Source organism: Panthera leo, chromosome C1 (assembly GCF_018350215.1).
Source record: "Panthera leo isolate Ple1 chromosome C1, P.leo_Ple1_pat1.1, whole genome shotgun sequence".
NCBI classification, from domain to species: Eukaryota; Metazoa; Chordata; class Mammalia; order Carnivora; family Felidae; genus Panthera; species Panthera leo.
In genome coordinates, this window is record NC_056686.1 from 157,167,329 (window position 1) to 157,187,552 (window position 20,224).

The 20,224-nt window shown below is 41.0% G+C and overlaps 1 protein-coding gene across 1 annotated transcript in view; it reads right to left on the reverse strand.

Moving 5' to 3' along the window:
• Positions 1-15,448: 15,448 nt before the first annotated feature.
• The window catches only part of LRP2 (LDL receptor related protein 2), a 196,937-nt gene continuing 192,161 nt past the window's right edge, over positions 15,449-20,224 (reverse strand). Inside the window, exons 77-79 of the mRNA XM_042949038.1 lie at positions 19,619-19,726; positions 15,965-16,036; positions 15,449-15,774 (exon numbers count right to left, since the gene is read on the reverse strand). Coding sequence (XP_042804972.1) covers positions 15,613-15,774; positions 15,965-16,036; positions 19,619-19,726 — 342 coding nt within the window. The 3' untranslated portion in view covers positions 15,449-15,612. The remainder of the gene's footprint in view (positions 15,775-15,964; positions 16,037-19,618; positions 19,727-20,224) is intronic.

Genomic DNA, 20,224 nt, shown 5'->3' on the forward strand with positions numbered 1-20,224 from the left:
TTACTTTTGTATATATTTTTTCAAATTCTATTTTACCCCCATCATCTCATTTTAGTCTACTTCAGTGTATTCATTTTTTCAAATTCTCAAACGATTTCCGTTTTTTTCCCTCCCCCCTTTTTTTTTTCTCTAATCTGTCAAACCACTTTCAACACCCAGACCAAAACACACTTAGGATCTAGCATCATCTATTCGATTTTTGTGTATGTGTATGTGTTTTTAATTTTTAATTTTAATATTTTTAAATTTTTAATTTCAATTTTTCTACCTCATTAATTCCTTCTCTCCCTTCAAAATGACAAAACGAAGGAATTCACCCCAAAAGAAAGAGCACAAAGAAACAACAGCCAGGGATTTAACCAACACAGATACAAGCAAGATGTCTAAACCAGAATTTAGAATCACGATAATAAGAATACTAGCTGGAGTAGAAAATAGATTAGAATCCTTTTCTGCAGAGATAAAAGAAGTAAAAAATAGCCAGAATGAAATTAAAAATGCTATAACTGAGCTGCAATCACGTATGGATGCAGCGGTGGCAAGGATGGATGAGGCAGAACAGAGAATCAGCGATATAGAAGACAAACTAATAGAGAATAACAAAGCAGAAAAAAGAGATTAAGGCAAAAGAACACGATTTTAGAATTAGAGGAATCAGTGACTCGTTAAAAAGGAACATCAGAAACATAGGGGTCCCAGAAGAGGAAGAGAAATAGGGGCAGAAGGGTTATGTGAGCAAATCATAGCAGAAAACTTTCCTAACCTGGGGAAAGACACAGACATCAAAATCCGGGAAACACAGAGGACCCCCATTAGATTCAACAAAAACCGACCATCAACAAGACATATCATAGTCAAATTCACAAAATACTCAGCCAAGGAGAGACTCATGGAAGCAGAAAAGGAAAAAAAGTCCCTAACATAAAAGGGAAGAAAGACCAGGTTTGCAGCAGATCTATCCACAGAAACTTGGCAGGCCAGAAAGGAGTGACGGGATATGTTCAGTGTGCTGAATCAGAAAAATATGCAGCCAAGAATTCTTTATCCAGCAAGGCTGTCATTCAAAATAGAAGGAGAGATAGAAAGGTTCCCAGACAAACAAAAATTAAAGGAGTTTGGTATGTATATATACCAAAAGCAACAAAGATTAGAAAGGCCCAGAGAACACCACCTGAAACTCCAACTCTACAAGCATCATAATGGCAATAAATTCATATCTTTCAGTACTCACTCTAAACGTCAATGGACTCAATGCTCCAATCAAAAGACATAGGGTAACAGAATGGATAAGAAAACAAGATCCATTTATATGCTGTTTACAAGAGACCCACTTTAGACCTAAAGACACCTTAGATTGAAAATAAGGGGATGGAGAACCATCTATCATGCTAATGGTCAACAAAAGAAAGCCGGAGTAGCCATACTTATATCAATCTAGACTTCAAAACAAAGACTATCAAGAGATGCAGAAGGACATTATATCACAATCAAGGGGTCTATAGACCAAGAAGACCTAACAATTGTAAACATTTATGTGCCAAATGTGGCAACACACAAATATATAAATCATTTAATCACAAACATAAAGAAACTCATAGATAGTAATACCATAACAGTAGGAGACTTCAACACCCCACTCACAGCAATGGACAGATCATCTAATCAAAAAATCAACAAGGAAACAATGGCTTTGAATGACACACTGGACCAAATGGACTTAACAGATATATCAGAACATTTCATACTAAAGCAGCGGAATATACATTCTTCTCCAGTGCACACGGAGCGTTCTCCAGAATAGACCACATACTGGGACACAAATCAGTCCTCAACAAGTACAAAAAGATCGAGATCATACTGTGCATATTTTCAGACCACAACATTATGAAACTCAAAATCAACCACAATAAAAAAATTGGAAAAGTAAAAAATACTTGGAAACTGAAGAACATCCTACTAAAGAATAAATGGGCTAACCAAGAAGTTAAACAGGAAATTAAAAAGTTCATGAAAGCCAATGAAAATGATAATACCACAACCTAAAACCTCTGGGACGCAGCAATGGCGGTCATAAGAGGAAAGTATATAGCGATCCAGGCCTTCCTAAAGAAGAAAAAAAGATCTCAGATATACAACCTAAACTTATGCCTTAAAGAACCGGAAAAAGAACAGCAAATAAACCCAAAACCAGCAGAAGACAGGAAATAATAAAGATTAGAACAGAAATTAATGCTATCAAAACCAAAAAAACAGTAGAACAGATCAATGAAACCAAAAGCTGGTTCTTTGAAAGAATTACCAAAATTGATAAACCACTAGCCAGTTTGATCAAATGAAAAGGGAAAGGACCCAAATAAATAAAATCAAGAATGAAAGAGGAGAGATCACAATCAACACAGAAGAAATAAAAACAATAATAAGAGAATATTATGAGCAAGTACATGACAATAAAATGGGCAATCTGGAAGAAATGGACAAATTCCTAGAAACATATACACTACCAAAACTGAAACAGGAAGAAATAGAAAATTTGAACAGACCCATAACCAGTAAAGAAATAGAATTAGTAATCAAAAATCTCCCCAAAAAATCAAGAGTCCAGGGGCAGATGGCTTTCCAGGGGAATTCTACCAAACATTTAAGGAAGAGTTAACACCTATTCTCTTGAAGGTGTTCCAAAAAAATAGAAATGGAAGGAAAACTTCCAAAGTGTTTCTATAAAGCCAGCATTACCTTGATTCCAAAACCAGACAGAGACCCCACTAAAAAGGAGAGCTATACACCAACTTCCCTGATGAACATGGAGGCAAAAATCCTCAACAAGATATTAGCCAACAGAATCCAACAATACATTTAAAAAATTATTCACCACGACCAAGTGGGATTTATACCTGGGATGCAGGGCTGGTTCAATATCGTCAAAACAATCAGTGTGATTCATCACATCAATAAAAGAAAGGACAAGAACCATATGATCCTCTCAATAGATGCAGAGAAAGCATTTGACAAAATACAGCATCCTTTCTTGATAAAAACCCTCAAGAAAGTAGGGATAGAAGGAGCATACCTCAACATGAAAAAAGCCATATTTGAACGACCCAACGCTAATATCATCCTCAATGGGTAAAAACTGAGAGCTTTCCCCCTAAGGTCAGGAACAAGACAAGGATGTCCACTCTCACCACTGTTATTCAATATAGTATTGGAAGTCTTAGCCTCTGCAATCAGACGACACAAAGAAATAAAAGGCATCCAAATCGGCCAGGAGGAGGTCAAACTTTCACTCTTCGCAGATGACATGATACTCTATATGGAAAACCCAAAATATTCCACCAAAAAAACTGCTAGAATTGATTCATGAATTCAGCAAAGTTGCAGGATATAAAATCAATGCACAGAAATCGGTTGCATTCCTATACACCAACAATGAAGCAACAGAAAGAAAAATCAAGGAATGGATCCCATTTACAGTTGCACCAAAACCCATAAAATATCTAGGAATAAATCTAACCAAAGAGGTGAAAAATCTATACACTGAAAACTACAGAAAGCTTATGAAAGAAATTGAAGAAGACACAAAAAAATGGAAAAAGATTCCATGCTCCTGGATAGGAAGAACAAATATTGTTAAAATGTCAATACTACCCAAAGCAATCTACATATTCAATGTAATCCCTATCAGAGTAACACCAGCATTCTTCACAGAGCTAAGACAAATCATCCTAAAATTTGTATGGAACCAGAAAAGACCCCGAATAGCCAAAGCAATCTTGAAAAAGAAAACCAAAGCAGGAGGCATCACAATCCCAGACTTCAAGCTATACTGCAAAGCTGTAATCATCAAGACAGTATGGTTCTGGCACAAGAACAGACACTCAGATCAATGGAATAGAATAGAGAACCCAGAAATGCACCCACAAATGTATGGCCAACTAATCTTTGACAAAGCAGAAAGAATATCCAATGGAATAAAGACAGTTTCTTCAGCAAATGGTGCCGGGAAAACTGGACAGCGACATGCAGAAGAATGAACCTGGACCACTTTCTTACACTGTACACAAAAATAAACTCAAAATGGATGAAAGACCTGAATGTAAGACAGGAAGCCATCAAAATCCTCCAGGAGAAAGCAGGCAACAATCTCTTTGACTTTGGCTGCAGCAACTTCTTACTTGACATGTCTCTGGAGGAAAGGGAAACAAGAGCAAAAATGAACTACTGGGACCTCATCAAAAAAAAAAAAAAACAAGCTTCTGCACAGTGAAGGAAACAATCAGCAAAACTAAAAGGCAACTGAGAGAATGGGAGAAGATATTTGCAAATGACAAATCAGATAAAGGGTTAGTATCCAAAATCTATAAAGAACTTATCAAACTCAACACCCAAAAAACAAATAATCCAGTGAAGAAATGGGCAAAAGACATGAATAGACACTTCTCCAAGGAAGACATCCAGATGGCCAACCGACACATGAAAAAATGCTCAATATCAGTCATCATCAGGTAAATACAAATCAAAACCACAGTGAGATACCACCTCACACCTGTCAGAATGGCTAACATTAACAACTCAGGCAACAACAGATGTCGGCGAGGATGTGGAGAAAGAGGATCTCTTTTGCATTGATGGTGGGAATGCAAGCTGGTGCAGCCACTCTGGAAAACAGTATGGAGGTTCCTCAAAAAACTAAAAATAGAACTACCCCATGACCCAGCAATTGCACTACTAAGCATTTATCCACAGGATACAGATGTGCTGATTCGAAGGGACACATGCACCCCCATGTGTATAGCAGCACTATCAACAATAGCCAATATATGGAAAGAGCCCAAATGTCCATCGATGGATGAATGGACAAAGAAGTGGTATATATATACAATGGAGTATTACTCAGCAATCAAAAAGAATGAAATCTTGCCATGTGCAACTACGTGGATGGAACTGGAGGGTAATATTATAAGTGAAATTAGTCGGTCACAGAAAGACAAAAATCATATGACTTCACTCATTTGAGGACTTTAAGAGACAAAACAGATGAACATAAGGGAAGGGAAACAAAAATAATATAAAAACAGGGAGGGGGACAAAACAGAAGAGACTCATAAATATGGAGAACAAACTGAGGGTTACTGGAGGGGTTGTGGGAGGGGGGATGGGCTAAATGGGTAAGGGGAATTAAGGAATCTACTCCTGAAATCATTGTTTCACTCTATGCTAACTAATTTGTATGTAAATTTTAAAAAATAAAATAGAAAGAAAGAAAGAAAAGAGGCCCCAGAGAACTTCCTTATCCCTTCTGCCACATGAGGACCCAGAGAGAAGACGACCATCTGTCTGTGAAACAGGAAGTGAGTTCTCACCAAACCCTGAGTCTCCAAGCACCTTGATCTTGGACTTCCAAGCCTCTGGACTGTGAGAAATAGATTTCTATTGTTTAGAAACCACCCTATGGTATGGTATGGACTCTGGTATTCTGATATAGCAGCCTGAACAGATTAGCACAAGGAAATTGGTGGCCAATGCCGGGCTAATACATGGATCAAAGGTTTGGCCCTTGCCTCAGTTAGGGACAACTTAAAAGGACTATATCTAGCTCCAGAGCATCCTATAGGATTGACTGAAGCCTTCATGGAAAATGTATCAGAATTTATCTCTTTGTCCTATCTTGCCTTTGTCCCACCCATCCCTATATCTATATGCATAGCTTTCCAGAACATTCTCAAGATCTCATAATATCAACATTTAGTTTCATAAAGGGATGGATCCAAGCATCTTTCATGGATAGACAAAGAATATTTTCTTCAACTCCTTCAACCTGTACATTAACTGAGTAGAAAGTGTATATATTTGCCATCAACTGGGATCTTTAGAGAAGTCCTGCTACCACAGAAGTCTCTCCACCATGAATGTAGTACACTGTGTTACCTGGCCTTGAGGGTTACCCTGCCTGGAGCAGGTGGTACCTGGTGAATAAGCAGGTGAGTTGCTGGCCCACATAGAAGTTTACATTCTGGAGGGAGAGAAAGACAAAACTAGTAAACAGACTTATATAAAAGATGGTGGCCAGGTCTAAGAAACAAAAATAATTGGTGATGTGACCCAGAAAAACAGGGTAGAAACTAGGCCAAGTGGACAGATGGGACTTTGCTGAAACTGATAACTCTGATTTGACTTAATTAGCTAAAAATATAAAAAGTAACTTCAGTAAATATAATTCTTTTGATGAATGATGCTTTTCAAAGCATGGGTCCCATGGAATTATTAAAAGGGGGCCTTCCTTTATGAAAGATTTTTGAACACTGATCTTCAATTCCCCACTTAAGAAATACAAAAGCAGGTAACTTGATCAGATTACTAATTTCTGGCCAACCTGGACCAAGACCTGAGTCTTCTCTCTAGAACAGAGATCTTTCCATTACATCATGTCTCAAATCACAAAGATGACCCAGAAACCAGTGCTGGCCATGGTTAGAGAGGTGCCCTGGATTGAAACCTCCTGGTTCAAAGCCCCACTCTGCTACTTACTAGTTATGTAGTTTTGAGCAGGCTATTTTAATTCTTTGCCTGTTTCCTCCTTCATAAATTGAGGATGGTTATAATCATACCTCCCTCAGCTTATTGTACTCTTTAAATGAGATACTAGGTACAGAAACCTTAGTACAGAAGAGCATATACTAACTTCTCGGTGGACACCAGCTATGACCTGAGTTCATATCAAGCCTGGTCTCCAAAGGCCAGAAACCCAGGGCAGTTTCATAAGTGGTTCTCGACAGCCTATTCTGTATGAGAGCACTGTTAAATTTTAGGGAGTGGGTGACCCAGGAAGGGTAGAGCTTCTCTCCCTACATCAGGTGAACTTATAGTAACAGCTTATTTCCTGTCAGGAATCTGGAAGGGTACAAGGTTAACTGCTCAGATATTGTTTAAACAACACCTGATGGGGGTGTCTAGGTGGTTCAGTCAGTTAAGCAGCCAACTCTTGATTTCAGCTCAGGTCATATTCTCACGATCATTGGATTGAGCCCTGCGTCAGGGTCTGTGCTGAGCATGGAGTCTGCTTGTGATTCTATCTCTCTCTCCCTTTCTCTCTGCCTCTCCCCCACTCATGATCTCTCTCTCTCTCTTTCAAAATAAGTAAGCATTTAAAAAATACATTCAATAAATAAAGAAACATCTGGCCATTCTATTCAATTACAAACCTTTATCAGGAGATTAGGAGAAAAAAGTCAAGATGTAAATTTAAACGGCAACTTATCAAGACCAGAGTGACCTCACATGCATTAACTTCTCTGAACCAGCCTGTGACATAGGCAGGATAAATGTGCACCTGTGAGATCATTCATCTTTCACTGGGGGCTCAGGATTCGATGGATTTCTTTCTTGCCTTAGCCTGTAACTTTGTTCATTTATTTACTTAGCCTAACATTTATTCAACACCTATTAAGTTCAGTGTTAGGAGCTATGGATACAGCAGTGAAAGCTAGCTGTTGTCCCTGAAACATTCACACAGGGTAGGAGAGACATGCAAAAAAAAACACCCATTGTAATAGATTATTCTGTAGTCTTTCTGAGGCAAGACCAGAATGGAGGCAAGCCGAGAGGGTCCGTGAGAGTGCAGGAGAAGGCCGTGCATCCCTCTTGATTAAAGCGAGACCCACCAGGAAATTACAAATAGAGTTTAGTCTAGGGTTAGATGTCTGAGCTGTTTGGCTCCGCTATCCGTGTTGAGGCAGGGCTCAGAAAAATCACTGCAGCTGCCTTTTTCTTGCATCTTTGTTCCCCGGGAACAGCCACCTTGCATGATAGGATGCAGGAGTCACACCACGAATCTTCAGCCCATCTTCCACAGAAGAAATCAAGGCCTATGTTCATTATTTCAATGCAAGTGACTCGAACAAAGAAAAGGTTAATGCTGGTTGGCACAGCTAGTCAGGGCTGGCTTGGCCCTTCATAGGGATAGAAGCCAGCACCCAGCTTGGGGAGGAGCACCCCGAGAGCCAGTCCCGCACGAGGAATTCCCTGTGACTGCAGCCCTTTCCTCCAAGGGCTCGTGTTAAAATCACATTAGTGCTAACTGACGGCAAGATAGCAACACACAGAGGCCAGGGGTGATTTATCTGACTCATCTGAGTTAGGGTCCTGGATCCAACAGTAGTTATAATAGGTTGTGCAAGTCATTTAATCCTTTCTGACTTCAATTTCTTCATCTGTAAAATAGGGGTGACAATACTAATCTACGTCATTGGGTGGTTGGGAAGATTAAACGAGTTCACGCTTGGAAAGTGCTTAGAAGTCTTGGCACACAGAAAACATGCTATAAATACCTGCTGTTATAGCTGTTAGACAGTATAGGTCACAAGAATCCATAGAAATAAAATAGGGGAAGTAAAGGAAAATTTCTCCTGGGTCATGCCGTGCAACCTACAAAGCATCTTCCCATCTGTTATCTCCATTTTCTGATCTGTGAGAGGGTAAAAATAGTAGTTCCTGTATAAAGCTTCCAGGAGAATTAAATGAGCTACTTCACATAAAGTGCTCAGTAAATGTTAGCTGCTACTATTTGATACTATGCCCTGGAACCTAGTAGATGCTCATTCACTATTTGTCGAATGAATCAGTTTATCCTCATGAGAGTCCTGTGGAGTTTATCGTCTCCATTTTCTTTTTTCTTTTTCTTTTTTTTTTTTTTTAGGTAAGAAACCGAACTTTTGCAAAGCCCAATAGTAGTGTGGGCAAGTCCAGCCAGCTAGTTAGGAAAAGAGTCATGGCTCCATCTCTACTTTCTGAGATGCCAAAACTGACTTCTAAACCAGAGCTTGGTGGCCGTTTGCTTAAGTTATTAACATTGGTGTCTTTATACTCTAAACACCACAGTGCAACCCATTCTGAGTGGTAACCCACGTGGCCATCATAGTGACTAAAGCATTCCCTCCTGGGCTGGACCTGCCTGAGCTACGTCTCCTGACATCTTTTTGTGCCATCTTTTTGCTCTGACACAGAGCAGAAGGAAATATCACACCTCGGTGATTTCCAAACATTATAAATAGCCTTCTAAGACCATCTTGGAAAACAAAAAGGCCCCAGATAGCAGATTGATGATTACAAATTCAAATTTAAAATTTTACGTTATGTCAGGGCACCTGGGTGCCTCAGTCGGTTAAGTGTCTGACTTCGGCTCAGGTCATGATCTCACAGTTCGTGGGTTCGAATCCCGCGTCGGGCTCTGTGCTGACAGCTCAGAGCCTGGAGCCTGCTTTGGATTCTGTGTCTCCCTCTCTCTGTGCCCTCCCCTGCTCGCACTCTGTCTCACTCTGTCTCTCAAAAATAAATAAATGTAATTAAAAAATTTAAAAAATAATTTTATGTTATATGTATTTCACCATAATTAAAAAATAAATTCGAGTTTAACTTTCAAAGAATGGAAGCCCTGTGATTAATTTATTTTATTCCTAGGTTCATCTCTTCTTTAATCCAGAGACCATGCATGGGCCTGGAATCTCATCAGAAGTCAGCAGGATACCATTGGTCCTTCTGGTTAAGGTCCCTTCATATGACTTAGGAAGCTCAGTATGGGCCTGGGGTCCCATGAAAGGCCCCTGAAGCCTTGGATGTATAAACAATGTTTGCAGGAGTTTTCTGCAGACAGGGGCACTTCATGGCAACTTTCAGCCCTAAAATTGACAGGCAGTCTTTCAAATACTTAAAAAAAAAAAAAAAAAAGATTTTCTAAAACGCATCTCTTTGATAGCTCACCTAGAGAGAGACAGCATTTGAGGATAAAAATTAAGATGCTGTCATTGAATCCACCTTCTTTGAAATCTCTGTAACAAGCCTAGAACTTATTGGAGCAGCTGCAGTAGGTTTGAAATGAACAGAACTCCACATGAAGGCTCAAGTACGGATAAATCATTGAACCATGGCACTTGAAAGCGAGAGGAGAACTTAGAGATAATTGTGTTCAACCCCTTCACTTTCCAGGTGAAGCTACTAATCACCGGGAGGTGAAAAGACTAACCCAAGGCACGCGGCCAGTTAGAGCTTTGCTCAATGTGACTAAAGTCCGTGTCAGCCGCATACATGAGGTCAAAGACAGATAAAGTGACACCCCCGCATGTCCCCCCCTGCCTCCTGAGTTTTTACTGCAAATAAGCCTCCATTGCCCTCCATCAAATGTATTTGGTCACTTTAAGATTCGGAAAATGGCAACAAAGTACTGTGCCAACAGCCTGAGGTTGCTCATCTTATAAAACTGAAGTGTCACTCTGAAATGCTTTATTCTTAGAACTTGCCCCAAAATAAAACCATAAAAACTCAACAAATGCACTCTTGTAACTATACAGTTGGACTCTTGGTCATAGACCGTGTCTTACCTGACTGGAGGTAAGTGGTGTTACTGTCAAGAAAGCTCAGGACTTTTTAAAGTTTTCTATTCCCTGGCTCCTAAGAGAGGCCTCTTGAGGAAATTATAACCACAATGGGGCTGAGGAAAACTAACAAACAGAACATAATGGAAGAAAAGTCCCTTGGAGCTAAGTCTGGAAACATGGGAAGGGATAAAAGAGTAAATTTCTGGGGCGCCTGGGTGCCTCGGTTAGTGAGTGTCCAACTCTTGCTTTTGGCTCAGGTTGTGATCTCACGGTTCGTGAGATACTGGGTTCTGTGCTGGACAGCACGGATGCTGCTTGGGATCCTCTCTCCCACTCTGCCCTTCCCCCGCTGTAGCTCTAGAACCTCTCTCTCAAAATAAATAGATAAATATTTAAAAAAAAAAACAAAACGTAACTTTCTACATCAGCTTGTTCTTCAATCCAGTGAAGTCCTGGGTGCTACACACTGGGAATTTTGTGAAAGACCCTACCCCTGCCTTGTTGGAACAAGAAATGTGGCTCTGAACATTGTGACTTAAATATGCACTTTACCTTTCTGGGTCTTGGTTTTCCCATCTTTCATGCCCAGGGGTATTAATTGCCTTCTCATTACACTTATGTAACAATAAAATGAGACCCCAAATTTTATCATCTCCACTCCGGCCTCATTACAGACAAGATGTGTCCATTCGTCCAGAGGCCCAAATAAAATCTTGACCATCCCCATAACATCCTTTATTAAGAAAAAAAAAATCAAAGATCAGCCTCTTGTAATTAGATCAGTAGTTCTAATGCTGGCTGTATATTAAAATCACCCAAGGAGCTTTTAAAAATATTTTTCCCGTTTTCAAAAAAAAAAACCTCTTCCTTCCTCCTCCACTCAATTAATGACAGTAAGCATGGCTACTGTGGACTGAGGGCTTCCTCTGTGCCAGGAAGTGGGCCGAATACATTCTTTACACACATTTCACATCAGACTCCCATGGCCAACCTGTTTTATAGAAGGAGCCTCTGGGGCTTTGATGAACAGCAGGAGGATGGCCTAGCGCCTATGATGAAGGCATTTGTCCTGTGATGATGGCTATCATCAGGGGGCATCAGTTTTCAGAGGAACAGAAATAGGTGCCCCTCCTCTCTGGTCCGCATAAGCAGAGACAGCACTCTATGACTGGCAATATTGTTATGTAAGTGGGACTCAATGCCCTCTAGTAGTTTCTAGAGACCTGTTCGTTTGGCTTCTTATCATTAATTGCAGAACATCACAGACACAAAGTGAACACGGAGGCTTGATTTTCAAACAAGATGCTCTGGGTTCACTTCCAGGAAGGAGTGGCTCAGAATTGGTAAGGCCAAAAGAACTGAGCAAAGCTGGTCACTTTAAAGAGCTGATACACCCAAGTGTTGTTGTTTTTGTTTTGGGGGGTTTTGGGGGGTTTTTGTTGTTGTTTTGTTTTTGGATCCATCCCTTGCAGTGGCTGGGGCAGGGCCCCTGGTGAGGTGAGCCAATCGGTGCGGATCTTCCTTTCCAGGGCATCAGAGACCCTTCATATATGGGCCCATCCAACCTTCTCTAAGCTACATATGCAGCTACATGTCTTCAGGATCTTCACCCAAGCAGTATCCGATGGAACAACACAGCACGGCTTGTGCTGCACCGTGTCTGTGCCCACTTCCCTGTCTTTGCCCATGCTATCTTTTCTGTCTCCCCTCCTCCTTGGACTTCTTTACTGACAAATTCATCTTTGGAGGTCAAATGTGAAGATCTGTGACAAGCGCTGTCCTCCTGTGCTCCCACATATTTTATTGGGATTAGTTTCCTGCACTAGACTGCATCCTCTGAGAGAAGTGGCCACGGCAGCGGGTTGAGACAGCTGGATTGAAATTCCAGCCCTGGAATTATTGGCTGTGCAACTTTAGTGTTTAACCAGAGGTGTTCAGCCACTCGGTGCCTCATCTGTACAATCTACCCAATCTACCACATAGGACTGTTATGAAGATGAAAGGAGATAAAACACGTAAAGTATTGAGAACTGAACCTGGCATGTAAACATTCTACTAGCTATTGTGATTTGCTGGTGCCTGTAACATGGGATTCTCTCGTGACAATTCATGATTGTGTGTTACTTAGGACAGCAAACAAACTGAAGGATGGGAGTTCCTAGCTCATTCAGGAAAATCTGAAACATACACCAGAATAGAGAGAATAGTATAATAACCCCCATGGACCTAAGGCCCAGCGGCAACATTTCTTGCCTTGTGGCCAATCTCTTTGTATCTCAATCCTGTTCCTCACTCTCTCCCCAGCACACACTGGCTTATTTCAAAGCAAATCACAGATGTGAAGAAAGCAACTTTAGCTTTATTCTCTTGAGGGAGCTTTCAGAAAGGAAACACATAGTCACATAGTATCCCCCTTAGCTTGTGACCATGATGAACGCAGGGGGAAGGCGGAACAGAGGCTGAGAGATCAACGGCAGCCAAGGACTCAAGCCTGCAGTCCAGGGCTCTTTCTAGGATGCCTGGGAAAACCTGTGTATCTCCAACCAGTTTCCTTAGAACCCTCCCTCACCCCAGGGCCTACATAGTTCTTAACTGTCTTTGAGCCAGTCTGAAATATTCCACCTCAAAAATCAAATGCTGGTCTTTTTCCATTTCAGAGAAAAACCAACATAATGGATGGACTTTTCAATGGAAAATTCTCCCATCACATATTTTCCTGAAACCCATGGTCTCTGCATCCCTTTGTCTGCAACTGAGTGCTGGTAGAACACAGAGAGAGTGAGTGAGTGAGTGAATCAGTGAGTGAATAAACAGGAGAAAGCTTACTGGGAAACCCTGGAAAAAGGTGACCGGTATGATCGGACAGCTTTGGGTGGACACACCTGCTGTGGTCATGATTCTATATTGCACACAATACTGCATGTCTGCTACTAAAATTGTCCCTGTTTCACGTGCTAAAATGATGAGCAACCTCAACTTCAGTCTTGTAAATAGTGCCCTGTCTCCCCGGTGTTCCTGCACTGGCAGAGTTTCCAAACAGCTGCCCTGGCTGGAAGGAAGGAAGCAGGGGGAGAACCCAGCACTGGGGGAGCCTACCAGGAGGGGCTACAGGAGGGCCAAAGTCCCCTGGAGAGGACAGGAAGGCACCAGCAGGCTCTCTGAGTCCTTTCTGGGATATACCAGGAAATGAAGCTGAGCAGAAAACGAATTCTCATAAAAGAAATTCCTGAGAACAATTTCATAGTGAGCTTAATGCCCAAAACAAATACCAAAGCTGGAAATTACAAACATTTCCAAGTGCAGGTTCTCCTGGCTCCCTTTTACCCGTGCATTCACACTTTCTACTGGCTGATGCAGCCACCCCCATGTTAATACATCAGAATACACACCCCACAGAAGCTTGAATTCCAATTTGGAACAAAACTCTCTCCAGCTGCAACTGTCCTCACTGCTCTTCTGTCAGGCTCAGCATGAGGAGCTCGGAGATCCCTCAGCAGTGGGTCCTTTCACTGAGCTCTGGAACACAATCAGATCCGAAAAGGGGGACTTGGCTCAGGGCCTACAGCGTAAGAAGAGGTGGAAATTGACTTTGAAAGGCAATTAAAGGGGCTGCCTCCCAGAGTTCAGGTGGGAACATAAGGAGCCTACTCCCCTCTGAGATTACCCCACCAGGCCTGTCAGGTCTGCATGTGCTGGGAATTCTTCCTCCCCTCCCTGAACTCTGGACACCCCTAGCTCTCAGGTTGCCTGGCACTTACAGCCCTGAGCTCTCTGCACAGCGAAATACAACCAATTCATGAGCTGGTCTTAAGAAGCACACCAAAGAAGTCTGATAAAATACACATTTATTAGAAATTTTTCAGCAGCATCATTTCCGTTTGCTTTTCTAATCAAAGTATATTTCAAAAAATTACAATAAGCTCTCAAAATACAAGCCACAAATATTTTGAGAACTCGGTAACAAAATAATCAGTAGTACATGTTTCATTCATCCATCCATCCATCCATTCATTGTTTTAAAAATGTGCAATATTAGCACAGAGAGCCAGAAATGCTACTCAGTATGGAACTTGTATATTCCTGCCATGGGTCCTGTTGTGAAGATATGCCCACTATTCAAGAGAAACTCTAGGCTCTACAGTACCTTCCGATACAAATGTATAATTTAGCCAAAAGGACCTAAAAAAGGCTCAATAAGAACAGTTTCCCTTTCTATTCATGTTCAACTTAGGAAATAAATAGTCATTATAATGATATTTTCAGACAGAAACAAAAACCCAGTTGAGGCTTTGCTTAACTGGTATTCGCTTTGCACCTTACTTGATGAAGACACAGATTTGGTTTTAGTCATTCAGCTGGTGAGCTCCAGTGTCTGGGGTAGGTGACCGCCTGGGATGCCAGGCAAGGATGGAAACTGCCCTATGGTCCATCAGGCAAAAGAGCTCGTTCAACTGGATACAAACTCTTTGCAGGACACTTGTACCTCCTGACATGGAATTTTCTCACAGACATCACAAATAAAAACGTTGACTTGACAGCTAGTGAGGTAACACATGTGAAAGTGTTCTGGCTAGACAACACAAACATGCAGAAGGGTGAAATTGAATTGGTTTTCTTCTACCTTCTGCATTATCTGAGGCATCTACGGTCAGACCCAGATGTCTAGATAACACACAGTGCCCTGTATCCATATGCCTACTAATCAGCTAATCGAATAATCAGCTAATCTTGAACATTAAGTGCTGAGGTGTAAAAATGGACCCAAGAGTGGGGCCTGGGTTTCTTTGCTTGATAATCCTATAGGGAATATGAGTGGTACCTCTTCTTTCGACATGGCGAAAGGCCCTAAGTCAATTCCTTTCTTTGTTGGGTCATTTACTGGAATGATCACCAACCAATTCAGCAGAGACTTTTCTCAGCAAATTTAATGATGTGATAATCTTTCCAAAATTTATAAATGTACAGTATATTTATAGCATTACCTTCAGATAGCTTCAGTGCAAAGATATCCATATAGTACATTGTGATAATTATTTGTAAAAATATGAGACAGCATAAGTAAAAAAAAAAAAAAAAAAAAAAAGACACACAAGACACGGTTTCCAAAGACACTTCCAACTACAGGCAAATGGGAAAAAATATATTTTTTTTAATAAAGTACTGAATGTTAACCTTTTCTTCATCTGTTTGTAAAAAATACATGTGCAAAAGTGTGTTTCTAATGATCCCTAAACAGATGGCATAGCTATACCTCAGAGTCTTCTCTAACAAGGTTTGCGGTGTCTGTAAAAGTGTCTTCCGTCGCGGTATAGGTTGGCACTGGGTCTCTCCTTGGAGAACTTTTAGCAGGAAGGGAAGGAGAGGGAGTGGGAGCCACAGCAGTGCTGTCCTTGTGTTCATTCTCCATCTAAGACCACAGGGAAAAACGAATCAGCCATTTATTCCCCCAGTGGGACTGGAAACAGTTTTGTGTGAAGAAAACAAATCTTTACCAGTTTTGCTCAGAATAATCTGAGTGCATACCCACCTTAGCCAGACAAGTTATTGCTAAGAAAGAATGCTGAACGCCTGTGGGAACAAAAATTGTCAACAATTACCTCCGCATAGATTGGGTTTTCAAAGTTAGTAGTTGGTTTCAATTTTCGTTTGAAGATACTCCATTTTGTTGCCTAAATGAAAAGGGGGAAACAGAAAACCTTCAGTAATGGAATTTTTTGCATGGATTTGTTCCTCCATGGAGGTTTTTTTTTTTTTTTTTTTTTAATTTTAAGTTTGTTTGTTTGTTTATTAGAAACAGAGCACAAGTGGGGCGGGGCAGAGAGAAAAGGGAGAAAATCTGTGCTAATAGCACAGAGCCCAATGCAGGGCTTGAACTCATGAAACTGAGATCATGACCTGAGCCCAAACCAAGAGTTGAATGCACAAGCGATTGAGCCACACAGGCGCCCAACCTCCATGTAGGTTTTAAAATGTCTTCTGAGTGAAGGAAAAAGCAAACTGGGACCTGGGACCCCATGACCTGACCCATGGGTACATTGTTCAGTTCCTCCTCAGACAGTCCCCAAACTGAAACTGAAAGTGTCTGGGCTCTTTTCATCTAATAATTTCAAAGACTTCCTTGACTTGACATGTATAGTTGACAGAATCTGTGCCAACAGAATCTAGAAGCTTTGACAGAGACAGGCAAGAGATTTCTTCAGGGGCTGCTTAAAACTTAAGGGGAAAACCAGATTGTAACTCTCATTTCCTAAAATGATGTCTTGATCCTCGGTCAACTCAAACCTATCCCTTCCCCTTCATCATTTCCTCCTGTAATCAAAATAGCAATGGTGACAACAAAAAAATAGCATCTATTGAGAGCTTACTATGTATCAGGGGTTAGTCTAAAAGTTTTACAAGTTTTCCCAATTAATCTCCCTGGCAACTCTGAGGTAGGTGCTCTTATTTTATAGATGAGGAAGGAGTCACAGCAGGCGCATATAACTGAACTGTAGGTGGAAGAGTAGGCAATGATGATAGGACTCAGCGGACCATACACTGAAGAACCCAAAGAGAAATCACCACAGACTACGGCTGGTGGCCCAGGTCTCGTTGAAAAGCTACCCATGGTGCCAGTGCCGGAAACAGCTCTGGCTGTTTCGAGATGGAAGAAGACAAAGGAACAGAAAGCAAGGGCGCGGACAGCCTACTCCAGCAGGAAGCTAAGGCAGCCCATATGTTTTAGGGGCATCTCTTGCTCTGTGAAATTAGGTGGCCAACATGTGAGGAAGTAGGGGGCACATGACTACAGGAGAAGACCATTCACTATAACCCACATGTAAGTGAACACCTACTCTGTACATGGCAGCCACCAAGAAAAAGATAAAGACATTTAGATCAAGAGCCTGGCCTCTGGACGCTTACACTTATGGGATGGGCTCCTTGGAGTTAAGCAATTACTTACAAGAGAAACTGGTGATTTTCACTTTTATCTCCTTGGGAAATCCAGTGCATGTCAACATGACTTGGAAAACAATAGAACTGAGTCATAGGAATTCTTGCTCCTAGCTTTGAGTCTTTTGAGCAGATTTACTGATGAAACATACATTTGTGAGCCACTTTGGCACATTAATGTCAACCTAGAGAGAGCCTAACCAAGTGCTGCCTTACTGCTTTAAGCCACATTAGCTGCCATCTCAGTGCCCAGGAGACAACCGATAGAGAGAGATCCCTAGACATAGCACGTAGGACAGACCTTAGAGGGTCTCAGCCTCAACTGATTAAAAACAACAAAACAGAGGAAGAGCCAACACACTGCAAAGGTGAAGATGAGAAAGAAAGGGACTATAACTGATGAAGATCTACTCTCGTCTGAAAAGTCTTTCAGTGTTCATTGTTTCTGATGACAGATGTGCAGGTCAGAGGCTGCAACATCTCCACCACATTCCCCTTCCTGCTCAGGCTGGGAGAGAGCTCTGTCCAGTGGAGAGGATCACTAGACTTGAAATGGACTGAAAGAAAAGTTGAGAATATAAAATAAATCTGGCACTGCCTTGGGGTTGAGTCCGATTTAGGGAACACTCAAGAGACACAACATTGCGACACTCAAGACTTGTGACATCCAAGTATTTCGGTGTCTGTAGAAAATTAATCTTCAAAATCCATTTTAAAATGTAGCTTAAAAAAAATTCAGTCCCTTGAAAAAATATAAAACTGAAAATTCCTTTCTAAGACATTTTTATGTGTCTGGTGTGTGTGTGTGTATGTGTGTTCGTGCATGTGTGTATCAGAAGAAGGAATTAGTAAATGAAATATGAAAAGGTAGAGACCTTTGTTATAAACTCTTCATTAGCATTAATTTAGTTCAACTTTTATTTTGATCCAAACAAGAAGAATAGGAACCAATTTCTGAGGTGCTGAAAATTCAGCATGACTTCCAAGTTAACTCTGCAGATACCAGTTATGCTTACAGATCATTTCAGAAACAAGGATTGTGTAAATAGTCAGATTTATCACTACCCTTGGATTTGTTTCTTTATATTACTTTACAGGGGTCATAGAACCTTAAAACTGAGACATTCCAGATCCTATTGCTCCCAGTTGGAAATGGGGGTGCTGAGGCAGAGTGGGGCTGATTTCTGGGATCACAAGGCATTGGGGGAGACACTACTGATGCTTAATGGACAGGGGCCAGAAATACTAAAATGTCTTGCAATGCATAGACAAACTTTTGTACCACAAAGAACTATGCCAATAGTGAGCCCAATGAGAAACATAAAGACTCTAAAAACCAGAGGAAAAATATTTTGCCCAAAATCAGACAGCTAGATCTTAAATAGCTTCATATGTGTCCATTAAAACTAGTGATGGATTATATATTAACACAAAATTTCATATCAAATTTAATTTAATTTCTCTCTGTAGACCAATATAAAAATTTCAAAGTGACTGAAAGCATGACAGAGAAGCTCTATTCGTGATCTTTTTTTCTTTTAATCTCCAGTGTTAAACCCTGTACCTGGCACACAGAGGGCAATAATGTTGTTGGATGGATAGATGGACAGATGAAGAGAGTATGAATTAGTGCCATCTCGTGGTGAATATAGGTAACAGCAGTAGAGCTAAGAACACAGTACATTATTCAGGGAACAAAGATGTAGACTGTAGAAAAACTGTATTACATGAAAAAGGAAAAGGTCTTCTATATGTGTGATTGACACAGTGAACTCTTTATTCTAAGTCATTCTGTAAAATCAAGTAACTCTAGTCTGAAGAGACTAGATCCTGAAATCTGTTGCTCCTCTTTTTTTTTTTTTTTTTTTTTTTTTAACATTTATTTATTATTGAGAGACAGAGACAGACAGAGCATGAGCATGGGAGGGGCAGAGAGAGGATGAGACACAGAATATGAAGGAGGCTCCAGGCTCTGAGCTGTTAGCACAGAGCCCGGCGCAGGGATCGGACTCACAAACCCAGCGAGATCATGACCTGAGCCAAAGTCAGCCACTCAATGCCCCAGTTGCCCTTCTTTTTTCCATATGGTCTCCCACATCACAAGGAATATCATTCCATCTCAATCCATGCTAGAAATGTGGTTTTAGTTAGTGGAACAATTTTCAATTTATTATTATTTAAAAATTACCTTTATTAACTGCCTATCTTGGGTCCATGAGCCTATCAGGGTCTCCCTAGTCTCCCCTAGCATTAGTAAACCCAGCAATTCCTAAGCCCTTTGCAAATCCCATACCATTTCAGTAGCCAGACACTATTACCTGAGTTGCATCAGCACTTGGGGAAGCCGGCTTTGTGTCTGGAGCTATTTCAGAAGGGTTTATGGGACTTCCATAGTTCTGGTTATCCACATTTCCAGATACAGTCACCTGCATGCATATTAAAGGATATTATCCAGTTTTGAAAGAAGTTTTGCTGTGAGGTTTCTTATCAGCTCTTTGGTTCTCTTTACTGCCTTGCTTTCCCACAGACATGGTCAGGCACTATTTGTCTTTTTTTTTTTTTTTAATTTTTTAATGTTTATTTATTTTTGACAGAAAGAGAGAGAGAGAGAGACAGAGCATGAGCGGGGGAGGGGCAGAGAGAGAGGGAGACACAGAATCCAAAGCAGGCTCCAGGTTCTGAGCTGTCAGCACAGAGCCCAATGCAGGGCTCAAACTCACAGACTGCGAGATCATGACCTGAGCTGAAGTCAGACGTTCAACCGACTGACTCACCCAGGCGCCCTGCACTATTTGTCTTAATAGGAGAACAATCCCGTGCCCTAGGACTAAACACCATTCCCATCTCCCCAAAATCAAAGCACCAACCACTATGTCATCTGTCTCATGCCTTAGTCCTGGGAGACAAACCCCATCACAGTCATA